The 22,719-nt window shown below is 29.1% G+C and overlaps 2 protein-coding genes across 4 annotated transcripts in view; both read right to left on the reverse strand.

Annotated features, from left to right (window-relative positions):
* Nucleotides 1–482: 482 nt before the first annotated feature.
* Nucleotides 483–14,166, reverse strand: LOC132925829 (GATA zinc finger domain-containing protein 14-like). Its single transcript, XM_060990225.1, is given in 8 exon segments — nucleotides 483–935; nucleotides 937–2,952; nucleotides 3,022–3,142; nucleotides 3,225–5,131; nucleotides 5,859–6,029; nucleotides 8,215–8,333; nucleotides 8,411–8,574; nucleotides 13,785–14,166. Coding segments are annotated over 8 exon segments (4,707 nt in total). The 5' UTR covers nucleotides 13,958–14,166; the 3' UTR covers nucleotides 483–899.
* A 4,796-nt stretch (nucleotides 14,167–18,962) lies between these two features.
* The window catches only part of LOC132931945 (amyloid beta A4 precursor protein-binding family B member 1-interacting protein), a 40,992-nt gene continuing 37,235 nt past the window's right edge, over nucleotides 18,963–22,719 (reverse strand). For all 3 annotated transcript variants that reach the window (XM_060998063.1, XM_060998062.1, XM_060998061.1), the window contains 3 exons: nucleotides 22,294–22,519; nucleotides 22,031–22,206; nucleotides 18,963–21,551 (listed from right to left, as the gene is read on the reverse strand). In XM_060998063.1, coding sequence (XP_060854046.1) covers nucleotides 20,070–21,551; nucleotides 22,031–22,206; nucleotides 22,294–22,519 — 1,884 coding nt within the window. In that variant the 3' untranslated portion in view covers nucleotides 18,963–20,069. The remainder of the gene's footprint in view (nucleotides 21,552–22,030; nucleotides 22,207–22,293; nucleotides 22,520–22,719) is intronic.

A 22,719-nucleotide genomic window follows, 5' to 3' on the forward strand; every position in this document is an offset into this window, starting at 1 on the left:
ATACCTATGTAACTTTAATGTTAGAGTTATCAATAGATTTTATTCGAGGAAACAGATCAGAAGAATTAAACGGAAAACACAGCTATGAGATTTTTATATTTTAATGAAATAAATCAATGAACATGGTAATTTGTGATTTAAATCATACCTAACGAATTATAATCGAGATTCAATATTGACTTTGAGCCGAGTCTACACATTTATAATGATAAAAATAACAATCATCATCTGCATCAATAAATCAACTTTGAAAAATGTATTATTTATTGTATAAAAAAAGTTTTATTTTTACGATATGACGTTAATACTTAATATTAACCAAACATCGTAAATTGATCATAATTTTCATTGGTGTTTGTGTTTAGATCATTCATAAATCAATTCGGAAATAGGTATGTAATTATTTTTCAAAGGCCAAGGCTAAATTAATTGAAATGAGATACATTTATGAGCATCAGATGTCCTGATTAACAATCTCAATATTTAAAATAGAAAACATATATTTTATTCATGATGATTTTAAACTAGTGTTTCTAAATTGTAAATATAAAAATAATTGAATTTAGGAATATTATTTTCAATCAAAAGTACAATTTTATAGAAAAAACTATTAGAAAATTATGAATAATAACAAATTATATAAACATAAAATTAATATTAGTTGAACAAATTTCAATTTAAGTATAATGCACAAATAATATTAATGTTGAATTCATAAAAAAATAAATCAAAACATTAACAATTTTATAATAATGAGTGTTAGATTTAAAATTCCAACAGATATATTTCACATAAACGAAAAATATTTGAAAAAAAATAATAATACACAAATGAACCAATAATATTTTAGTTTCTTACACAGTAAGTTTAAAATTATTCCTTAGATTTATACTTTAGATCTAAAATGGCCGCGTTAATGTCGTTAATTTCGTTTTTTTCTTTTTTTTCACGTTTTGTTTTAGCGTTTGACTTTGTGTCAGCACTCTTGGTCGATTGCTGGACTGTAACCGACCCTGACGGTAAACCTGTAGTTAACTTTCCGATGGTATCTATGCCCGACAAAGTATCTATTCCTTTAGAAGTTGTTGTGGACGTTTTACGTACAGTCACCGTGGTGCCAACATCTCCATCGCCTGCGGTTATGTCGAATTCACCTAATCCTGTATTCGATATACGAGACGCACTCCGTTCATTATCGATGAAGTCTGACACCACACCCGTGTTCACATCGATGTCAACCGCATCAAGGATTAGCGAAGATTTAGACCGCGACTTTCCAAATATCAATAAGCCGGCACTTGGCTGGGAGGTTTTTCTATTAGGCGCAGCGTCCAACTGTGGCTCACCCTCAGCTTCAGGGATATCACGGTCCGATGGTTGAGAAATAGATCGCTTAAATATTTTGGGCATCGAAATAGACTTCCTGGACTTTTCCGGAGACTTCGTGTTCCGTTTATCAGGCTCGTCGTCTTCTACGTTCTTCGGTGATTTACTTTTGCTGCGGCTCAGCTTGGGCATACCAATTTCCAACTTTTTATCGCCGACACTCATGCTGACTCCGGATTTCCCAATACCAAACTGGAAACCATGAGATTTTTTCTCATTCTCTGATACACCATCGGTGACCACAGTCTCTTCGATAGTTTTCACCTCTCCGGGCAACGAAGATGACGATATTTTACGAGTTGTGTGGACTGTAACCTTGGTGTGCCCCGAACCAGATTCGTCCAACGTGTCCGGTAAATCTTCAACTGTAGTAGTTTCTATTATTTCTTCGATAATTTCTTCATCCTCGGCCCCGTCAGCACCGTCTACGTATACAATTTCTTCAATGACCTCAACTTCCTCTTCATTTTCTTCATTATTTTCAGATACAATGGATTTGTTGACTACCACATTTTCGACATTTTTATCTTCTTTTTCGAACCCTAAGAATTTTAATTTTGATTCATTTATTTTCATCGCAGTCTCTGTGTGCGGCGTTACGACGGTTTCTACAAGTTTTTCAATCTTATTTTCCGTAACAACATCCTTTTTGTCATATACATTTTCAATTAATTCTTTGGTTGTACTATCTAATGTACTCGTTGTATTCATATCGGACGCTTGTTTAATCGTTTCAATTTGTTGAAGATCCGGTACAGACGCTTTTGAGATGCTAACTTCACTCACAGGCGTAACGTTTTTAGACTGTTGCGATTCACCAATCGTTTTACTATTGATATGTTCTTGTACTACGGCATTGCGTGTTTCAATTTCGTTTAAAGATACTTTATTTTGTGATTTTTCTACATCGACATTTGTACTGATTTCAATAATATTATGAACATCATTTTCATTATTTTCTTCGAAGTTCAAACCTTGTTTTTTGTCATTATTTAATTGAGAATTTTTATTTTCTGGTTTAATTTCAACATTTATGTCATCAGTAATTTTTATTGATTGTTCGTTGTTTACTAATTTGGATATCATTGCTGCATCTTTAGATATAATATCTAAGTTCTTCTTAATTTCTTCATTTGATTCAACCTTTTTCCCCACATTTTCAAGAATACCGTTAATTGTAGGTTTTAATTTTTCAGTGAGTATTGTATTCATTTTTCCACATAAAGAATCTTTTATAGATTTTCCTTGCAAATTATTCTCAATATTTAATAGTTTTTCTTCGACATTTTTCGCAAGCGATTTCTTTTCATTCGTTATACTGCCATATTCATTATTACTTTTCTGTTGACTACTATCGTCGTTGTCGGTGCCATCACTTTTTTGTTGTTCCACGTCGTAACTTTTTTTATCGCGCTTTTTGGATTTTTGAGACTTTTCATCTACAACTAGCGGTGACGAAGTATTGAATTTAGGTTGTAAAAGAGGTGTTTTTTCATTCGTAGAGTTTTGCGCTTCTAAGTCATCACCAGAAACATGACAGCAACAAAATAAATTTGTTATAAAATTCTAAAAAAATAAAAAATATTACGTTTAAACACCAAAATGTTTGCATCGTCAATACATTTTATATCATACTTTAATTGACCGGAACGTTCCTTTGAAGGGTATTTGATCTGTACCAGTTTTTTTATAATAAAAACGATTTATGGCTGTTCCAGCAACTCCAGCAGCACCGGCAATAGATATTAATGAAACTCTGTAACATTAGAATATTAGAATATTAATAATAAATATTTATAATTTATTTTATTTTATCATAAACTTTTATATATACTTACATTGATCCAATTATCTTAGCTGTGGATTCGCTACCAAAGATTTTTGAAAAACTAAAGCTATTTTCTGATTGATTCGTACTATCTTCGGTTGTTTTTAAATCATCACTTTCATTATTATCCGATAAATTTGCACTAGGTTCCGGTTCTGGTTCCAGTTGTTCTGGTTGTATGTTTTTGTTAACGTTGTCGATATGATTTATAATTGTACCGTTTTGTTTTGATATATTGTTTGTTTTAATATTATTAGATTCATAAAACGTCGACGTGTCGATTGGTAATTCAGTAGACGAACCATTTACTTCACCAGATTCATTTGTATTTGATGGACCATTTTCCTTTGGCTTAAAATAATTATTTTTCATTTTATTTTTTTCATTCATGTCGATAATTTTATCATCATCACTTGTATTATGTTTTGTTACATTAATATTATTAGTATCAACATGTAAATCTTCACTATCCGTTGATTTATTCTTAGAGTCAACGCGAGGGGTTATTATACCATTGATCGTTTTGTTTTTGATTACAGTTTTTGAATCAACTTCTTGAAATGGATTGGATTCCAGATTTTGATTTTGATTTTGCGTTTGATTTTCGTTAACTACATTGTCTGGTACTTTGTTATCGTCATAAATAATCGATTTATTGTTTTTCGATTGGCTTTGATTTGAAATATCAACTATTTTTCTTTCGTCGATTGTATCATTTTTATCTCCGTTGACCGAGTTCGAAGTTTTATTATTAGTATCGTTATTTAAATTCGATTTTTTTGAATAATCTTGATTAAACTTTTTTTCATTATCTGAAGGTTTTTTGTTTTTTTCGGAATCGTTCATCTTTTTATTTGATTTTTTTTTTTCAAATGTATTTTGTGTTGAATTTTTTTCCATTTTCGGAACATATTGATTTAATTGACTGTTCTCATTTTGATCGTTTTTTGTTAATTCGTTTATAACCGAATTTTCATTTTTACCTTCTGAGTTTTTATTTTTATTTTGCGTTTGATTTTCGTTAACTATATTGCCTGGTACCTTGTTATTGTCATAAATAATCGATTTATTGTTTTTCGATTGGCTTTGATTTGAAATATCAACTATTTTTCTTTCGTCGATTGTATTATTTTTATCTCCGTTGACCAAGTTCAAAGTTTTATTATTAGTATCGTTATTTAAATTCGATTTTTTTGAATAATCTTGATTAAACTTTTTTTCATTATCTAAAGGCTTTTTGTCTTCTTCGGAATCGTTCATCTTTTTATTTGATCTTTTTTTTTCAAATGTATTTCGTGTTGAATTTTTTTCCATTTTCGGAACATATTGATTTAATTGACCGTCCTTATTTTGATCGTTTTTTGTTAATTCATTTATAACCGAATTTTCATTTTTACCTTCTGAGTTTTTATTTTGATTTATATATTTTTTTAAATTATTATAGTGCAAGATAGTTTCATTTTTTCTAGGATAACTATATTCATTATTATACGATGTACCAGAAACAGTATTATTAAATTTGAAATTAGTAAATTTATTTTCCAAATCATTATTTGAATAAGTATCATTGTTCTCATGATCTACTAACATTTTGTCTTCATTTATGTTTGAATGACCTCCTTTAGTTTCCTCCTTTTCAATTTTCTCGTAAAATGATTTTTCATACTTCTTTAAATAATTATCTTTATTTTCAATATCTGATTGTTTTTTCTGAGTTTTTGAAATAATTTGAGTTGAATTTCCTTTTTTAATTTCCTCGTTGTTTGTTTTATTTTCTTTACCAGTATTGTCATTTTCGTTAATAATTGATTTATTGTTGTTGTTGAAATTAAATATTTTGTGATCAGACACATTTTTTTGTAAAGGCATTTTATTGGAATTAGTTGACTCCTTCACATTGTATTTTTCATGATCAGTCTGAAAAAATAATAACGGGTGGTTAGATTTTCTTATAATATTATTAAATGTAAAGAAGATATCGGCACAATGATTTTCTTTTTTTAATTCTGACCCATGCACAACAAATTATATTAATTTATATTCATCAAAAACAATATTATGTTGTATGCTTTTTAATAAGAAAAAAATCTATTTATGATCAAATATAAAATTAAAAAAATTAACTGTGTTAGTAAGTTAGTTTTAAAATATTTCAATTTGTATGCGATATGAATATATGACGTGTATTATTAAATCGTATTATTTTCATAAAAATTGAAAATTATAAAAAAAAAAAAGCATAAGTAAAAATAAAAATACAGATTATAATCTTAAATTTAAGTTAAATAATAAATGAATTCGTTTTAATATTAATAATAAGAAAACAATAATGGTTCTGTTGAACATAAATTTGCTATGATTAATTTATGATTTTTAAAAATAATTAGAAATTTGTAATTTGTAATCTTTGTTACATTAAAATTTAAAATTCTGGCCACCACCCTAATTAATTTCATAAATCACGAAGGTACTAATTTGATTTGTTTTGAGATTCTGTTAGTAACAAGAAATAATTTGTAAATACAGCATGAGTATTTAAAAACAAAATAGTAGTTAAAATAACATCTCTGCAGCAATATCGGTATAAAATGAGTATTAGTATTAACAGCTCATTTATATTGGTTTTAAAAATACTATTTATTACCCTCCACTCTTCAAATTTGGTTGTCAGATTTTCACGAGTAGAAAAATCTTTTTCCAAAACGGCTAATGGTATATTTGGATGCCAGTTACATGTTTTAGATGTTTTTACTTCAAACCACACTTGACATATTTCAGGTTGTTCTGGATCTTCGTCAATCAATGTTAAAATATCCTAAAACACAATATGATATTTTATTTAGTACCTATATAAACTTGCATTTTATAAAAAAATATTAAAAATAACATGGTTTACTACAGTAAAAAAAATATATATATTATGATGTCAAAATAAAAATAAAAATGTGTTTAATATAATTAGCAACAATTTTTTCCAAAGAGTATTATGTTTAATAAAGGTAAATCAACGTACCTATTAAATTGCATGTTATTAAGACTTTTTAGAGTACAACAATTTTATATTGGTCAAACGCTCACATAATGACATTAATGATTAATGACGTTGCATTTTGAATTATAACAAAACTATTAACTATAATGCGGGGATGAAGATAAAAATAAAACTCTACTTATATTTTACTTTATTTTTTTATTTTTTTAATTCCAACCACCGACGTCGATTTTGCAAAGATATAAAATAATTTATATGAACCTATATTTTAATTGGGCTAACACGAAATGCTAATAAAAAGAATCATCTGTGATACTTATTACTAAATTAGTGAAAATTGTTGAAAAAATGAAAACTAATAATTTTGAAATAAAAAAAGACATAATTTTTCCGTTGCCTAAATTCCATTATACACATAGCATAAAAACGATTCTATACCAACTAAAAATGTACACAATGTACATGTAGTTAATGAATGTGTACAAAGTACTAATTAATTAATTAATTTTTAAATTATGAATGAGATAATATATTCATAGTGTGATATAATCATATGAATACAAATAAAAGTATAAAACGTTATTTTCTGTTAAAATTCTAAAAATAAGTACAGTTGTTAAAAAAAAATGCTGTGAATATTCTCTAAATTTATATATTTTTTAAAATACTTTCATAATTCATAAATAATAAGCGTTAACTAGTGAATATTCATGTCAAGCTTATATAGTATTATAAGTTTAATTGATATCAACCTATTTCAATAATTCTTTTTAAGATCTTGTATAGGTAAATTATTTTATGTTTAAGCCATTTATGCAAAAACAATAAACATTATACGACACTATATTACTATAATAGTATGAAGTAAATCAGGACATCAGGTATACTCCGTGATGATATATTTATAAATGTATACATGGTTGTATTCAAATACAATGTAAAAATTAAAAGCTAACTATCTACAGCTACTCTTTTTATCCAAAATTAATCTAAATAACTAATTAAGTGTTAGTTACTTTTAAAAGAATATATTTCAATTTTTGAATATTGTTTATAGTTTATATGCCTAATACTTAACGTAAATAAACGTTTTGGGCGACACAGTTCCACTTTCGAGGTATGTGTCCTGCTGTCTCCAAAGAACGCTTTCAAAAGAGGCGATCTGCAGCATTAGGTACATTCTAGTAAAAAATATTTGAATAAATACCTGTTTTCTTATAATATTTTATAGTACGAATATATAAGATTTCATTCGTTATTAGACTATTACGGCCGCAACGTCAACCGCTTGTATATATTTAATATTATATAAGTTAGTATACTATAGGTACAATCATTCAATGATAGCCAATATACCAGTGCCGGTCGACAGACGACAATGATATACGCAAGAAACTAATAAATAATAAAAAGCCATATCAAGTTTTCCATTCCTAATTAAAAATCTAATCTAATATTTTAAAACAGATTTGTTCATCCGACAAAATATAAATATAAGGACCACCAAACTGCTCAAGATAAATTCTATTTCAATATTCTATAGTTCTTAATAAATAAACATTAAACAAAATATTATTTCATTTATTTTAAATAATTCGTTTTATTATTTTATAATATTATATTTTATTTAATTTTACTGTTGTTTTTTTATTCGTAGAAAAAAATGAAAAAATAGCGGTTTTCCTATTAAAATGTACAAGCGTTCTATTCTGAGAAGAAAGATAATATGGTCACGTTCTTATACTGCAAACAGTGCAAACTGCAGTCGCAATTTAAATTTTTAAATGACAACCGATTTTGTCAGGATTAATCTTATGCAGTAAGTATACGTTATATTGCTGAAATACAAACTAATAGTTAAGAGATGCCTATATAAGAGATACTCTATACTCTAAAAATACTACAATAATACTATACAATCGTGATTTACATTTTTAAATCGCATTTATAGTTTTAGAAGTTGTTGTATTCTATTTTAAAAAAACAAAAATGTCAAGTTATAACTTACGTTGTTTATAGACGGATCACATATGAACGTCAGATACGTTTTCCATCGGAGACCTTTGCAAGTGTCTTCTGCATATCTGTCTCGATCACCACCAGTGTATGTAAGCACAATACTATTCTCTAAAAACGTAATAAACAAGGTAAAGCATATTATATACATGATTGATGATATGTTTAAGCAGTAAATAAGATTAAACCGTTAACGATGATATTGGATTGGTCAATATGTCCAAGATCGATCGTGTTCCCATCGGCCGTCAATTTAATAGCACCAGTCATCTTTCTGGCATCATAATACATTTCCGGTACATGGCGGCAAATTGATATAACATAAATATTGCCATTTGACTCAGTTAAAAGACTGTGTAGAAAAATAGAAGAATATACTTTATAAATAATATTCCATTTCTGATATTAATAGATAATTAATAACAATTAGACAAAAACAAACGCCCATAGTATTCTATTTTTTATTTGAGTATATACTATATACATAATAAAACTAAAGTTTATCGTCATAACTCATAGCTATAACCAGTATAACCTATATAAGTATCTACCTATTGGTTGTAAATACTAGAATAAATTATAGAAGTATATTTTATGTAAATGTAATGAATGTCTTTAAGTATATGATAAATACTCGTTATAAAATTATATGAAAAATGATCAACATCGTTTACAAACCTTCACATTGGTATTACAACATATATGTTTAAATTTAGAATATTTACAGGAATTGTTCGTATCAATATTAAATAATATAATTACTAATATTAAACTAAAAAAATTACAGAATCTTAACATGAATGATCTAACTTAATTTAAATAATTTCATAACAAAGTATATATTTTGTATAACATATCGAGTACGTTTGAAAAGAACTATTTACAAATGTTAATACAATATTGGCATTATAACCAAATAATATAAAAATAATAATTTTGTACTAGCCAACGACATCAATAAATAAAAACAGAAGGGGAAAGCAGATGAGCGCTGTGCTTTAGAAGCAATCACCATTGAATAGATCATTGTAAGGTATTAAATTTGAATTCAATATTTCAATGAGAAATACTTGTGTACGAAAATCGATTCAGAGCGGAAAAAGTCTGTCAGCATATACAGCACATACGCAAATATTATATTGTTGTTAATTATTATAAAAATTTATTTTTCTATTAGTAATATGGCATAAACTATTAATAAGCTGCAATAGCATAATATAATTAATCCTGTAAATATTTTGAAAATATCATTTGCATATAAAATATAATAGATAATATTCATTAGATTAGGTAATAGGTACATATACATAAAAGTTTCAAATCACCAGGAAAAATATTTTTGAATTGCAATAAATTAACTAAGAACGATATTCCTTGTTCAAATATCAAATTATGTTCAAGAATATTACAATGTCTATAAAAAACAACAAGTTAATTTAAAATATTTTTTCAACTTGTCTAGTATTAATTACTTATGAACTATGAAGAATCTTACATTAAATTTTCAAACTTGTAGACCCAATAAAAAAATGTTATCGTCATATATAGGAAATAAAAAATTAAAATTGTTTAATATATAGGTATATAATATATAACTTAAAAAATATGAAAAAAGAATAAAAATTATAATCGGTATAGTAATATATTAAATATAAAATGCTAATACAAACATTTGATGAAAAATTCAAGTACCTATCTACAGTTTTATCTGTTTATTTTTAGTGACAATTAAAAAACAAAATCGATTTTGCGTAAAAATGTTTGATTTTATTTATTATTATTTAATTTTTTTTTCTCTATTATTTTGAAAAATATTGGGAAAAATCAAAATATTTTTCAGTTACCTATCTATCGTGGAAATACATACACAAAAAAAAGACTCACTCATGAATCATGATGGGCAAATTTATGGATCACCCTGTATATATTTCTTGTATACATGAGATAATTTCATAATTAATTGTACATTTATAAGATTTTTATGATTTTTATAAATTATTACATATATTATTAAACAAATTTTAATCTTATTACAATTTATTAATACCGTAAAATTATATTAATATAAACACTAAAAAAATATAATTATATGTTATTATTTTCATAGGCATATAAATCATAATTTTATCAATTATATACTTTGAATAATATTTTATTTCATATAGTTTATCAATGTTATTTGATATTAATACAAATTTAAGTTAAACCGATAACGAGTTTAATAATCATAAATTTTATCTGTACAATTTATAATTCAAATATATAATAAAACAATTTATTAATGCCATCGATATTGCAACTACATACCTATCTATACATTATTATTTGACTTTTAAGCACAAAATCTGAAAATAGGTCTTCTTTGTCAGTCGATGAACGTTTTAATTCATTTATTTATACTTTGTAATAAAAAAATACTTTTCAATACATACAACAAAACTTGATAATTTTGAATAAGAAATTAAGCATGGGAATTTGTGTGTTGCCAAGAATACGGTATTCAAGGACATATTATATTATATATATGTGTATTTTTATTGCATGATAAATGTTATATATAGAGTGTACATCAGCCCCATGATGAAGAAAACGATTTCGAAATTAAATACAAACCCAATAAATAATTATATTGAAACATAATATTATTATGATGTAGGTAGGTACACAGATATACAATCTATATAGGAAACCTAATCCTATTACTGTAATTAAAATGAAATGCTAAATTTCATTTTCGAACATAAAAAGAGTAAATATTATATTTTTACAACGTTCTAACCAAATCAAACATTATTAGCGTATACCATATTATTATATAGTATGTTTTTACTTTTTTAATCCGACGAATGAAGACCTTGACCAATACAAATATACCTACTTATTGTATAATATAAATTAAAACAATTTTTATTATTTGTGGATGAAATAATGACCATCGCATTAATGTATTGAGTTGTTTTATATAATATAATTGAACAAAATGTAAAATCAAAATATTCGGCTTTTATAATAATTGTATACGTCATTTAAAACGCAAGTATAAAAAACAATGTATGGACTGAACCAGTGAACCAACTATACAAACAACTTACTAAAATGCGAGATAGGTAGGTATACTAAATAGTAAAAACTTGTTTAACTAGTTTGACAATTTTTTTCTTCATATTATACCTATGTACCTACATTAGCATAATAATATGCATAGGTCACCGGTTAAAATCTTCAATATTCTTCTACGATTTCAATACGAATTTCACGTTTTGGCTGTTTTGAGCTAACTAACCTAAGATCTAACCATATGAATCAGACACGCGGTTGTTTGCTTTGATAATATTAAGCTCGGTATATTATTTCAAATGAGATTTCTGTCGATCAACGTCTCGATGTCTCGCAGTAACTTAAAACGTGCCTATATAATATAATATGTCATATAAATAAATGCACAGATACCCATGGTAAATCCGATTTATACTAGTCCAACTGGTACAAATATGGAAACGAAAAACATTCCTACGTTGTTTTTTTTGTCTGCAGGTAGGTATGCAGGAGATTGTGTTCCAGTACACCCAACTTAAAAAATAAAACTTCCAACGACGTTGACCGAGTAAATGACGTACACTGATTAATCATTGTGCTTCTGTGATCGAATAACGTTTCTCCGTCAATTGTCGTTTATAGATAAAAATAAAAATAAAAACAAATCGACAGCATAAATTATTATTAATGTTATTACTACAGAGCCGGTACTTAAACTACGATGGTGCATCGTTTAGTATAATTGGTAAACCAAATTAGTTATCTACTTTGAAATAGACGTCTAGTTCATTAGAAAAAAAAAAAAAGTTGCATAATCCAATAATTATTGTCAATATTAATCTTTTCGCTGCTGACCGTTCATTATACGCCTTTAATGTAAGTAATGTAACCTAAACTTATCTAAAGCATTTGTATTAGTGTTGTTTTTTATCAATGTATATATTGTGATGATATAATATTTTATAGTCACTAAGTATATTTATTAATAGCCATTGGGCATACAGTTCAGAATATATAAACGCATATTTATTTACAGATATTAATAAGACTATATATTATTTCAGGCTATACTATAAACTAATTATTACTTGACTGATATTAAAATTATATTACTCGTTCGAAATCAAATTTAAAAATTGTTTAAAATGTAATGGAATTTCGTTCCAAAAATATTATTAGAATTAAAATAAAAAAATATGTACATTAAGACAAAGTTAGTATTAAAGCAATTAGCTTACTATAACTATGCCAGGAGGTAACTTAGTATTACCTCATAACAAAAATAATCAAGTATGCAATTTGATTGATGCACATTGAATACATTAATAATATAACACAAAATAGAATAGTAATTAATTGCCGGATTTAACATAGAAATTGTAAAAATTATTTGAATTAAAAATATAAAATGATTTACACGAGAATATAAATAAAGTTTATCTAAAACTAGCCTTAGGCTTACTTTTTTTTTAAAATATTTAATATTAATGATGAACAGAGTTTTATATTATAATTTATTAGGTAAGGAACCAGGTACCAGCTACTATGTACGATGTGTCGATCTATCTATGAATTGCAATATTGAACGTATAATTATAAAAATATTTTAAAGATAATAATAATTAATAATAATGATAATAATAATAAAATATAGTTATCTATCTTTCCATTTGCCGTTAGCATAATGTTTCAATTGAATTATTTAATTTCCCGTGATCAAATTTGAAATATGTTTAGTGTTACTTGAAATTTATAAACTACTATCTAAAAATATTAAATATCTACTCGTATTTGAATGTAGCCAATAGCCATGAATACAAATTATTCAATGTCGTCCTGTGTTTATTCTCACAAATTTAATTTTCAATTATTTTTACTACGGTCAACGCTTACTATTTTCTATTTTAATTATTTTATATACCTAATTGGGTAAAATCGATTATAATTGATTATTAGGTAATTAATACATACATTTATACCTAAAAACCATACGGTTAGACTTTCTAGTATTTAAAAATCGTATTGTACAATTTATTGTTATTTATTCATTATATTATAGTGATGTAAAGTAAACAATTTTAGTTATATTTCTAATTTCCGTAAAATTTTATTGATATAAAACAGAAAATATAAATTATTTTATAGAAACTTTAAAAGATTCCATTAATGTGGTAGGTATCTATTATTGTTAATTATTTTTAAATATCTCTTATTGTATAGAAAATATTATAGTTTGTCAAAATGAATACTCAGACTAATAAAAAGAAAACCAGGACATTTATGTGACGTTAGTTTGGAAATTATTGATTTATTGGTTTTGTCTCGTTTTTACAATAGTATATATTATTAAATGACGGCGATAGATACGCATAATATACTGTACAATGCTCAAAACGAAAAAAATAATATGGGAGTTGTACGCTTAAAAAATTTGAAAAAAAAAATAAAGAGAACAAATGAGGTACTCGGTCCCCTTGTGTCCCTTCCTGGAGCACTATATATACGTATTATGACATGTTTACTCACGTTTCACCGAAAATATGTTCCAAAGTAGACAATTTATATTCTTCAACGATTGTGTTTTTCTGGAGTACGCACGTGTTCATGGGTTCGCCACCGGCGAAAGATGCTACAGCGGCTACAATAAGTGCGACGGAGAAAATCATGATTTTTCGAGCGGAAACAGATTGAGGAAACATCCTTCCGCGTTAAAAAAAAACGGGCGATGAATGAAGTTTAATTTTTAGTAAAATATTTTTCGGTTCCTGGCCAAAGAGACGACCACCGGACGTACTTGCGGCGTGGTACCGTAGTGGGCACTAAGCCTTCGTTTTATCGACGAGGTCGCTGAGGAGCAAAGTCGTATTTCTAGCGCCACTGCCGCCACGGATCACTACCGCTGCGAAGTGGAGACGTGAAACTGGTTTGGTCCTAAAACTCGATGCCTAGCTAAATTATTTATGATATTATTATGATGAAATATTTTTAATTTCAAAATATTATTAAATCGGCTTAAAAACACTGTTCAATTATTTTTTTCGAGTAAAAAAAAAAACGATAGAAATATAGGTAGTAACACGTGAAGAGAGATTAGCTGTAGATAGAGACGGACATAATGTCGATGCAAATTATTGAATTATGATAGATCCCGTGGGCCATTTAGTCAACCACCATGGCCTTATCGCGTACAATATCGAATTCATATAATAATAGTATAATTAATATAATTTTATTACATTGGTTCTTATTCAATTATCATTATAAAAATGTTATGGGTATTATTCGTTATCATAAATTTAATATATTAGGTACAATGTATACTAGGTATACAGTGCATCCTTGTATATACAGTATATTTTATAGCGTATAAATTAATAACTAAAATCGGACATACTATAACGATAATCAATAAACTACATGTTTGTTGAAAATAAAAATAATAATGAAAATATTCGGCCTCATAATAGCCTTTATATATTATATATTATCATAATAACACGATCAATTTTATCGGTCCACTATAGGTATATTAGATATTGCTTAACGTTTAATCGCCAGCGAAACCATTAATATTTGGGTACACGTGACCCGTCAGTGAACTTTTATTTTTGTTACTCGGTCATCATAATATTAATATTAATAATACTATAATATACAGGTACACTTGCTGTTTACGCGACGGTGGAAAGTTCACGATATTATTGTTGTTTTTACTGCGATACGAAATAACAATAATGCATAATAGGTAATGGGTCAATAGCCAATAGGTAGAACAGTTTTGCATTTTATAACGGAAAAAGTGTGATCGAAATCCGACTATAACAGGCCACAGCTATCTGGTATATACTGGTCTCATGTGTCATTTAAAATGAAATAAAACATGAAAAAAAATAAACGATTATATTATATCTATTTGCCTTATTCCCTGTTTATATAAATAAATCTATTGAAATAGTATATCGTTATTTTATACTCTCATATTTAAAAATTATGAATTCGAAAACAAGTCAATAACAAACGGTGGTATGGCTGTATCCTATCGTATTAAAATTATATTTTTTAAACGAGAGAACGTGTTTATAATTAGATAGGTTCTTTAAAATTGTAAAACAGTAATACATAATATATAAACGTGTTGTTGGTTCAAGTGTCGAAATAATTACCAACTTTAGTGATAATAGTTGCCCTAATTACAAATCATATATTATTATTTCATGATTCCCACGTGATTCGGGTCCGACGACTGCAGATGTGAAGTTTCTATATTGGAATTATAATCGAAATGCGCTAGGAAGTCTCTATGATATGTTTCTAGTTACAAGTTAAAATAATACTTAGGAAAGCTCACTTTACGATGGTTGACAGTTCTACATTTCCGGTTTCTAAACGAATTTTAAAAAATTAACTATAAAATACTAATCAATCAATAATTTTAGAAAAAACCTGTTCAAATGTAGGTATTATTATGTGTATGTGTAAAAACCCCAATAAATTAAGTATCTTAATTTGTTTACTGAAATTAGTAAAAATTCTTAAGATTATCATTTTTTTAATATTAGCTAATATATATAATATATATATATATCAATTTATATCAGTTTTTCTTAAAAATCTACCACAATATACATCATAAATTTTATTTTGGAAATAATTGAATGAAGACAATAATATAACGGTTATGATGTGTCAGATTATAACGGCAAAAAAATTATAAATTGATTTTTTCCATGTTTTTACGGTACATGAAGTCGGCTCAGCATATCCTCATGTACGTTATGATTTATGACGTAAAGCTGTACAAGTTATACCCGGCTAGACTAAACTGATAAAGGTCACTTATCTACTGGGCAACTATTTTAACGTAAAACCACAGAATAAATGGAATTAAAATAAAATAAATCTATTATACCTATTTATTTAATTATTCTGTGATATTTTATCTACAACCTTCAATATTAAAGCATTATTTCGACAAATAAAATTATATCATAACTTAAACATTATATAACTTACTTCACATAACTTTTTATCAACATCGCTTATACGGCTATATATAACGTTTTCCGGGGTAGGGGGACCGACCAGTGTCATAATGATAGTATATATTAAATTATAAAGAATAAACCACTTTAAACAGGGATTTAACTCTTTTAGTTTTTTAGTTGTGTTTTTTTTTTATTAAAACCAAACCAAAAACTTGTTAAATATAAACTGTAGTAAATACGGCGTTGTTTAGAGTTAAACGCATTTTACTTTTCAAAATTATAACTGTTGACAATTTTTTTTTTTTAATTTTATGTGTACATTTTTGGTTAATTGTGTATGTTAGTTGATAGCATAATAAAATAACTTACTGACACATCAGCAAACAGACAAGAGTTTGGTTTAGTTTAAAATAAAGTTTAATCATCAAAAACTGAAATAAATAACAAATTTATATTTCTCCTTTAGTGTTTTTTTTTTTTTTTATAATTTGAGATATACTATCATATGACGCCTGTTGGTCACTTACTACCGGGACATATTGAATATTTTTAATAAAATGTTATTTAAATTTAAAGTATACATATTATATTGCACGACGACAAGATACTATACGACAATATTCGGATAACCACATTTATAGCCAATAAAATATAGCACATTATTATATTATTATTGTAATAATTTTCATTATAATTTTTAATAATGAAATACAAATTACTATACTTTCAGTTTAAAATATTTCTGACAAAACCTAATATAATTGTATTTGATATTTGATATTATTTGTATTTACATTATAATAATGTTGTATAAACACAAAATCATAATATTAATTATTATCTATAATTTTGAGTATTTTAAAGTCAATACAACTACTTATAAGGGGTTTTGGATAGGCAACCCCATAAGAAAAGTTTTAAAAAAAATAAATATATAACAATACATTAGATAATATTATGCATATATTTATTTATTTATTTTATAAAGATGAAAAACGTACTTTTTCAAAGTTTTTTTAACTTTCAATGTATAAAATGTATTTTTGACAAAACAAGTTACAGCATTTTCATTATAAAAAAAAAAAATACCTACATCATACACAAGCATTGTCACACTAGACATAAGCCTAAATATATAAAAAAAAATAACAACGATAAAGTTTATCTTTGAATCACATACTTTTTTTTAAGAACCTTTCTATTAAAATATATTTACAAGTGTGAAGTGGTTTCCATACAATCACTATGGAATTACTTATATGGATTTGTTATGTGCTTATAAAACAATTAATGAAAACAGTACTGCGCAATCCAACATTATTCAGCAAATAATAATTTAAAATGATACTATTGAACTTTGGTTTTTCATTATAAACAAAAGAGAATGTTGTCAGTGATTTTTATTTTTTAAATGTCTTAATCACATGCCAATTTTATTAAGTTGAACGAAATACTATAAAAAATTACTTATTTTGATTACTTAAATTATATTTTCCTAGCTTTTAAAAAATATAAAAAGCACTACACTATGGATTAAATTAATTTCCCTTATGTATGACCAAGAATTTGTCATGTTATTTAAATTACACAGATGCAGCTGCATGATATATATTGATAAGTAGACATTGGATTTTAAGAATTAGTTGTGTATGACATACTTTAGAGTATAATTTATTATAATAATAATTTCCCTTCATAAATATGTTTCATAGCAACAGAATCTTCAAATTTAATCTAGATAGGTAGATAATAACTTTAATAACAATAAAAACAATTCTAAATAGTCTAAACAGTTTCTGCTTAATATTCACCAATCAATATTTTTTTAAACAAAATATATAAAGTTCATACTTCAACTTCATAGTTTATCTTGTTTTCAACTTTCAACTATAAATTAAATAATATTTTAACCCTAATAAAATTATCATCAAAATGATTTTAATAATATTAAAAAGTACAAATTTTAAACCTTTAACAAAATATAAAAAGGTTTTTTTTTTATGTAAAATTCTATTATCAACAATTATTAGTGATACCCATTGAACGTTGTGTAATTATAAAAAGATAAGATTAATTATACCTGTTTTGGTTTATATATATTTGAACAGTTTAGAAAATTTTAAATAAAAATACATTGCATTTTATGTGAAATTAGTACAAAATTAAAAAAATTATTTCTATATGTTTGAAGTATTTGATTTTCTCATTTTATCAGTAATTAAAAAAAATTACATTTTTTAAATCACAGCATAATATGGGTTAACATGATCGATATAAATTTATAATTTAAACCAACACAGCAACACTTAGAACAAAATGAAATTTGAAGTGTGTTCAAAGAATCTAAATCAATGGTATTATACTATAGCAGTAGACAGTATTAAAGCAAAATATAGCTTCCTAAAAACCGAGAAGATATGAACTTCAGCATCATTGATGGTGATACAATAATTCTTTACACTTGATTTACAATAAAAGTCACAAATTACTTTATTTGTTATAACTTATAATTATTATAGTTATATTATAATATATATAAATATATATATATTTAAAAAAAAAAATCAAAAACATAATCATAATGATTGGAAATTAATGTACAATAAAAAGATAAATGTTCTTGAAGACTCGGGCAGCAAAAAATAATAATAATAATAATAATCACTTTACCATGTAACATAACATTGTGATATGAAGAAAAAAATGTTAACACATTACATACATTATTATGTATTTATTATATAGATATATAAATTAAGCACCAATTACGATACTATTGCAACAAAGACAATATCAGAACTGCAATATTATGTTTGTAATACCATTACGAATAAACATATAATATAAATGTATATAAACAATTATGATTATTAATATTAACACAAAAAAAATAAAATAAAAATACAGTCTTTTAGTAACATATTATTATTCGTAGAAAGAAAAATTAATAAATAAACGCAAAACACAGGAGTGAAGGAAGACGATGTATGATGTGTTGTGTTCGCCTTCTTTTGACGCCTGTGACAACATGAACCAAAATAAAAAAACAAAGTGGATATGGGGTCATACTATGAGCTTTTGCCACAGTGTTTTTATTAGGCAGCTGATGGCAGGCATTATTGTTACTAATTATACTTGCTGCCAATAAAGTTTGCCACCAAAAATTAAAACCTTAAATACTATATGGAAATATATAAACCATAGACATATAAAAATTAAGTAAATTAAGTAAAAAAGTCTATGGTATTATTAATATTATCAAATTAACTATCGATTATTGTCACCATTTCGAAGCTAAATTGACACTTATTACTAAGATAATTAAGCTGTAATTCATTTTGGCGACAAATCTATTGACATAACAGAACAATCAGTTTAAGTTGATCGGGACGGCTGAAATGCATACAATAATAATTGAGGTTATGCGCTTTAAACGCAGCCCGCTTGGTCGGTTGCGGCCACCGCGTCGTCACAACGCACATAGTACGACCCCCGCGTCCTCGACCAATTCAGGACGGTTTAATATTCCCGATTTTCACTACAACGGTATTACTATATTACATTATATATATATACTATAAACCGAATAAAAAAACGATATCTAACGAATATTACAAAATTCGGTCGTACAGAAAAAAATAATAATAATAATATGAGTAGGTATAGTACACGAAGCGACAAGACACTAGACAAACGGCGGCAACGGCCGACGCGACGACCAACGACGATGTGTTGTACACGTCGCATCGGACAGCACACAGACGGGACAAAAACGGAAAAACGAACGGAGCTAGTCGGATGATGACAACGATATATACACCGGACGTTACGAGACGACGGTGGTGAGCTGCGTCTTCTCGGACCTAGGGGGCGGCGGCGGGGGTGGTCGCTTGTTGATCTTGTTGTTGGACGATACGCGGAGATGCTGTGCTGCGGTCTGTAGCTGCGGCGGCGGAGGGGGCAGCGGCGGCGACGAACAAGCGGCCGGGCCCGGACCGGGTTGCTGCTTGGGGTACACGTTCTCGTACAGGTTGTTGGGCCCGTAGTGTTCGGCCACCCAATTGCTGACGTTGGCCTCGCGGCTGTACGCGTTGCTGTTGTTGGTGCCGTCGGCGTACTGCAGCCCCTGCGCCGGGTCTCGGAATCCGAGCACTTCGTGCGGGGTGGCCATCGTGTCGAGCTTGCACTTCTGCGCCACCTGCCACTTCTTGCACACGACCCGGTGTAGGTCGGCCAGGAATGCCGTGCTGGGCGGTGACAGCAGCTTGGGCGGCGGCGGCGGCACAGCGTTCATCAGGTCGTCGTCGTCGTCGGCGCCGGCGTCGTGGTCGACCAACAGTTCGGGGGGAGGAGGCGGCAACGATTCCAAACTAGGCGTCCGGCGGTGCTGCATGTGATGGTGGTGGTACTGTTGCTGCTGATGCTGCTGCTGTTGTTGTTGGTGGTGGTGGTGCTGGTACTGTTGGTACTGTTGCATTTGTTGCTGGTGGTGCTGGTACGGTTGTTGCTGGTGGTGGTGATGGTCGGCGAACTTGACCGACTTGACGGGTTTTTGTTGGCCGGCAGCCGCCGTAGCCGCGGCGAAAGCCGTGGCCGCCGACGTCTCCGTTACGGAACAGGCGAGTTGACGCGTGGTGGCCGTCAGCGGCAGTTTTGGCGGCTTCCTCTTGATGGTGCCGCACGGCGGGTAATCCGACTCGAACGCCACGTCGCAACCGGACGACGAACCTCCGGAGTCGGACGACAGTCCGCTCTCGCCGTCGTCCAGCATCATGGTGGCCGCGTCGTCGTCGTCCAATCCCACGGAACCGCGTCCCGTCGACCCGTCACCACCGCGGTGCAGGGACGTCCCGGACGAAGGCGACACCGCCGACAAGGACGACGACGTTTGAGTCGGGTCACCGTCCCCGCCGGCAAGCGCCGACTCGTAGTTGTCGAGCAGCTGCTGCCCGTACTTGACGATCCGTATGGCCGACATCCACTTGTGCAACGTCCGCTCGTCCTCGGCGCACACGTACTTTATGTACTTGGTCGACTTGGGCTGCTGCAGACACGGGTGCTTGACCGCGAAACAGTGTTCGGTGGGCGCCTTGTACTTCTTCCGCCAGCCCACGCCGTAGTACACCTGGTTCACGTCGAACGTGGCCAGGCAGACGAGGTCCTTTGGCGACCGCGACGCCTTGTCCTTGTAATAGTACAGGCCCGAAGCCCTGAGCACGCTGTGGTACTTCTTCCAGCCCTTCCTCGAGTCTGTCTTGATGTACAGCGGGCCCTCTACGGTCGGTAGTCCGCCGTTGCAAAAGTATTCCTGCAGAAAAAAAACTCGGATCAGCAAAAATTGCGATAGTATATCACATATATATATAAATGTCTGGCTACGACACGTATAATTCAAATATAATAATATATAGGTTAGGTTGTTAAGGCGGATTGCGATCTAATGCGCGACTTATTACGGACGAAAATACAATATACCTACCTATCTACGATTAAAAGTAATCGAAAAGATTTGAAACGACGTTTTTTAAAACGAATTAGAACGTATATTAGCTAAACCATAACCTAGGTTAATATTACAGGTCGTATATTTGATTTAATTTACAAATCGCTCAAAATAATAATAATTAATAGTAATAATTTTGAATTTATACCACACGTGGTAATTTTGATATAATTTAATTAATTCTTTGTTTTTTTGGTATCGAATGAAAGAAAGCCTTAATTGAACAATAATATTGTTTCTAAAGTATTACGATTAGGTATTAAATGTATAATGTGAGTACTTACTTGGGCAAAGTTACTAGTCGCGTGGCTGAGCGACTGAGTACTTGTATTAAACAACGAAGGATTTTCAAATATTAACGTTCTCTCGGGCCGCTCGACAAACAATAAACGGTTTTTAGAATCTCTGGTCCACAGCATTAAATTATCTACTAGCAACTCGTGTTCTTCATAAACGCGTTCTAAAAAAACGTATACAAAAAAAAAATATAAAAACAGAAATTCAACACGTGTTGCAAAAGTATCGTTTTTTTTTTTAGTTGACATACCCATATGAAGGTCCGGCAGATGTTCGACGAGCCCCCAGCGCGGTCCGAGATTAATGTGATGTTTGTCAGCTAACAATCGCATCACGTAACTACAACGCATACCCTCGTCGACTAGTAACGATTTTGCTCCACCGTCGTCATTGAACACTTTGATGAATAGTTTCTTCACACTGGCCTCCTTCATTTTTTGTAGGGCCAGACGGATTTTATCCGCTTTAGACGATTCCTGCGCACAAACACGAATAACAATCATTAAAACGATTCCGTCGACGCGGCACAATGCGCGTAATATAATATTGTAATAATCGATAATTTATTAAAATAGTCGGATGACAGTTTACGATAGTATGCAATATGCTTAATATGCATAATAATGACAATAAAATTAATAATATGAAAACGATTAACTGCATAATCGTACTACAT

The sequence above is a fragment of the Rhopalosiphum padi genome, chromosome 1 (genome assembly GCF_020882245.1).
Source record: "Rhopalosiphum padi isolate XX-2018 chromosome 1, ASM2088224v1, whole genome shotgun sequence".
In the NCBI taxonomy this organism is placed as follows: domain Eukaryota; kingdom Metazoa; phylum Arthropoda; class Insecta; order Hemiptera; family Aphididae; genus Rhopalosiphum; species Rhopalosiphum padi.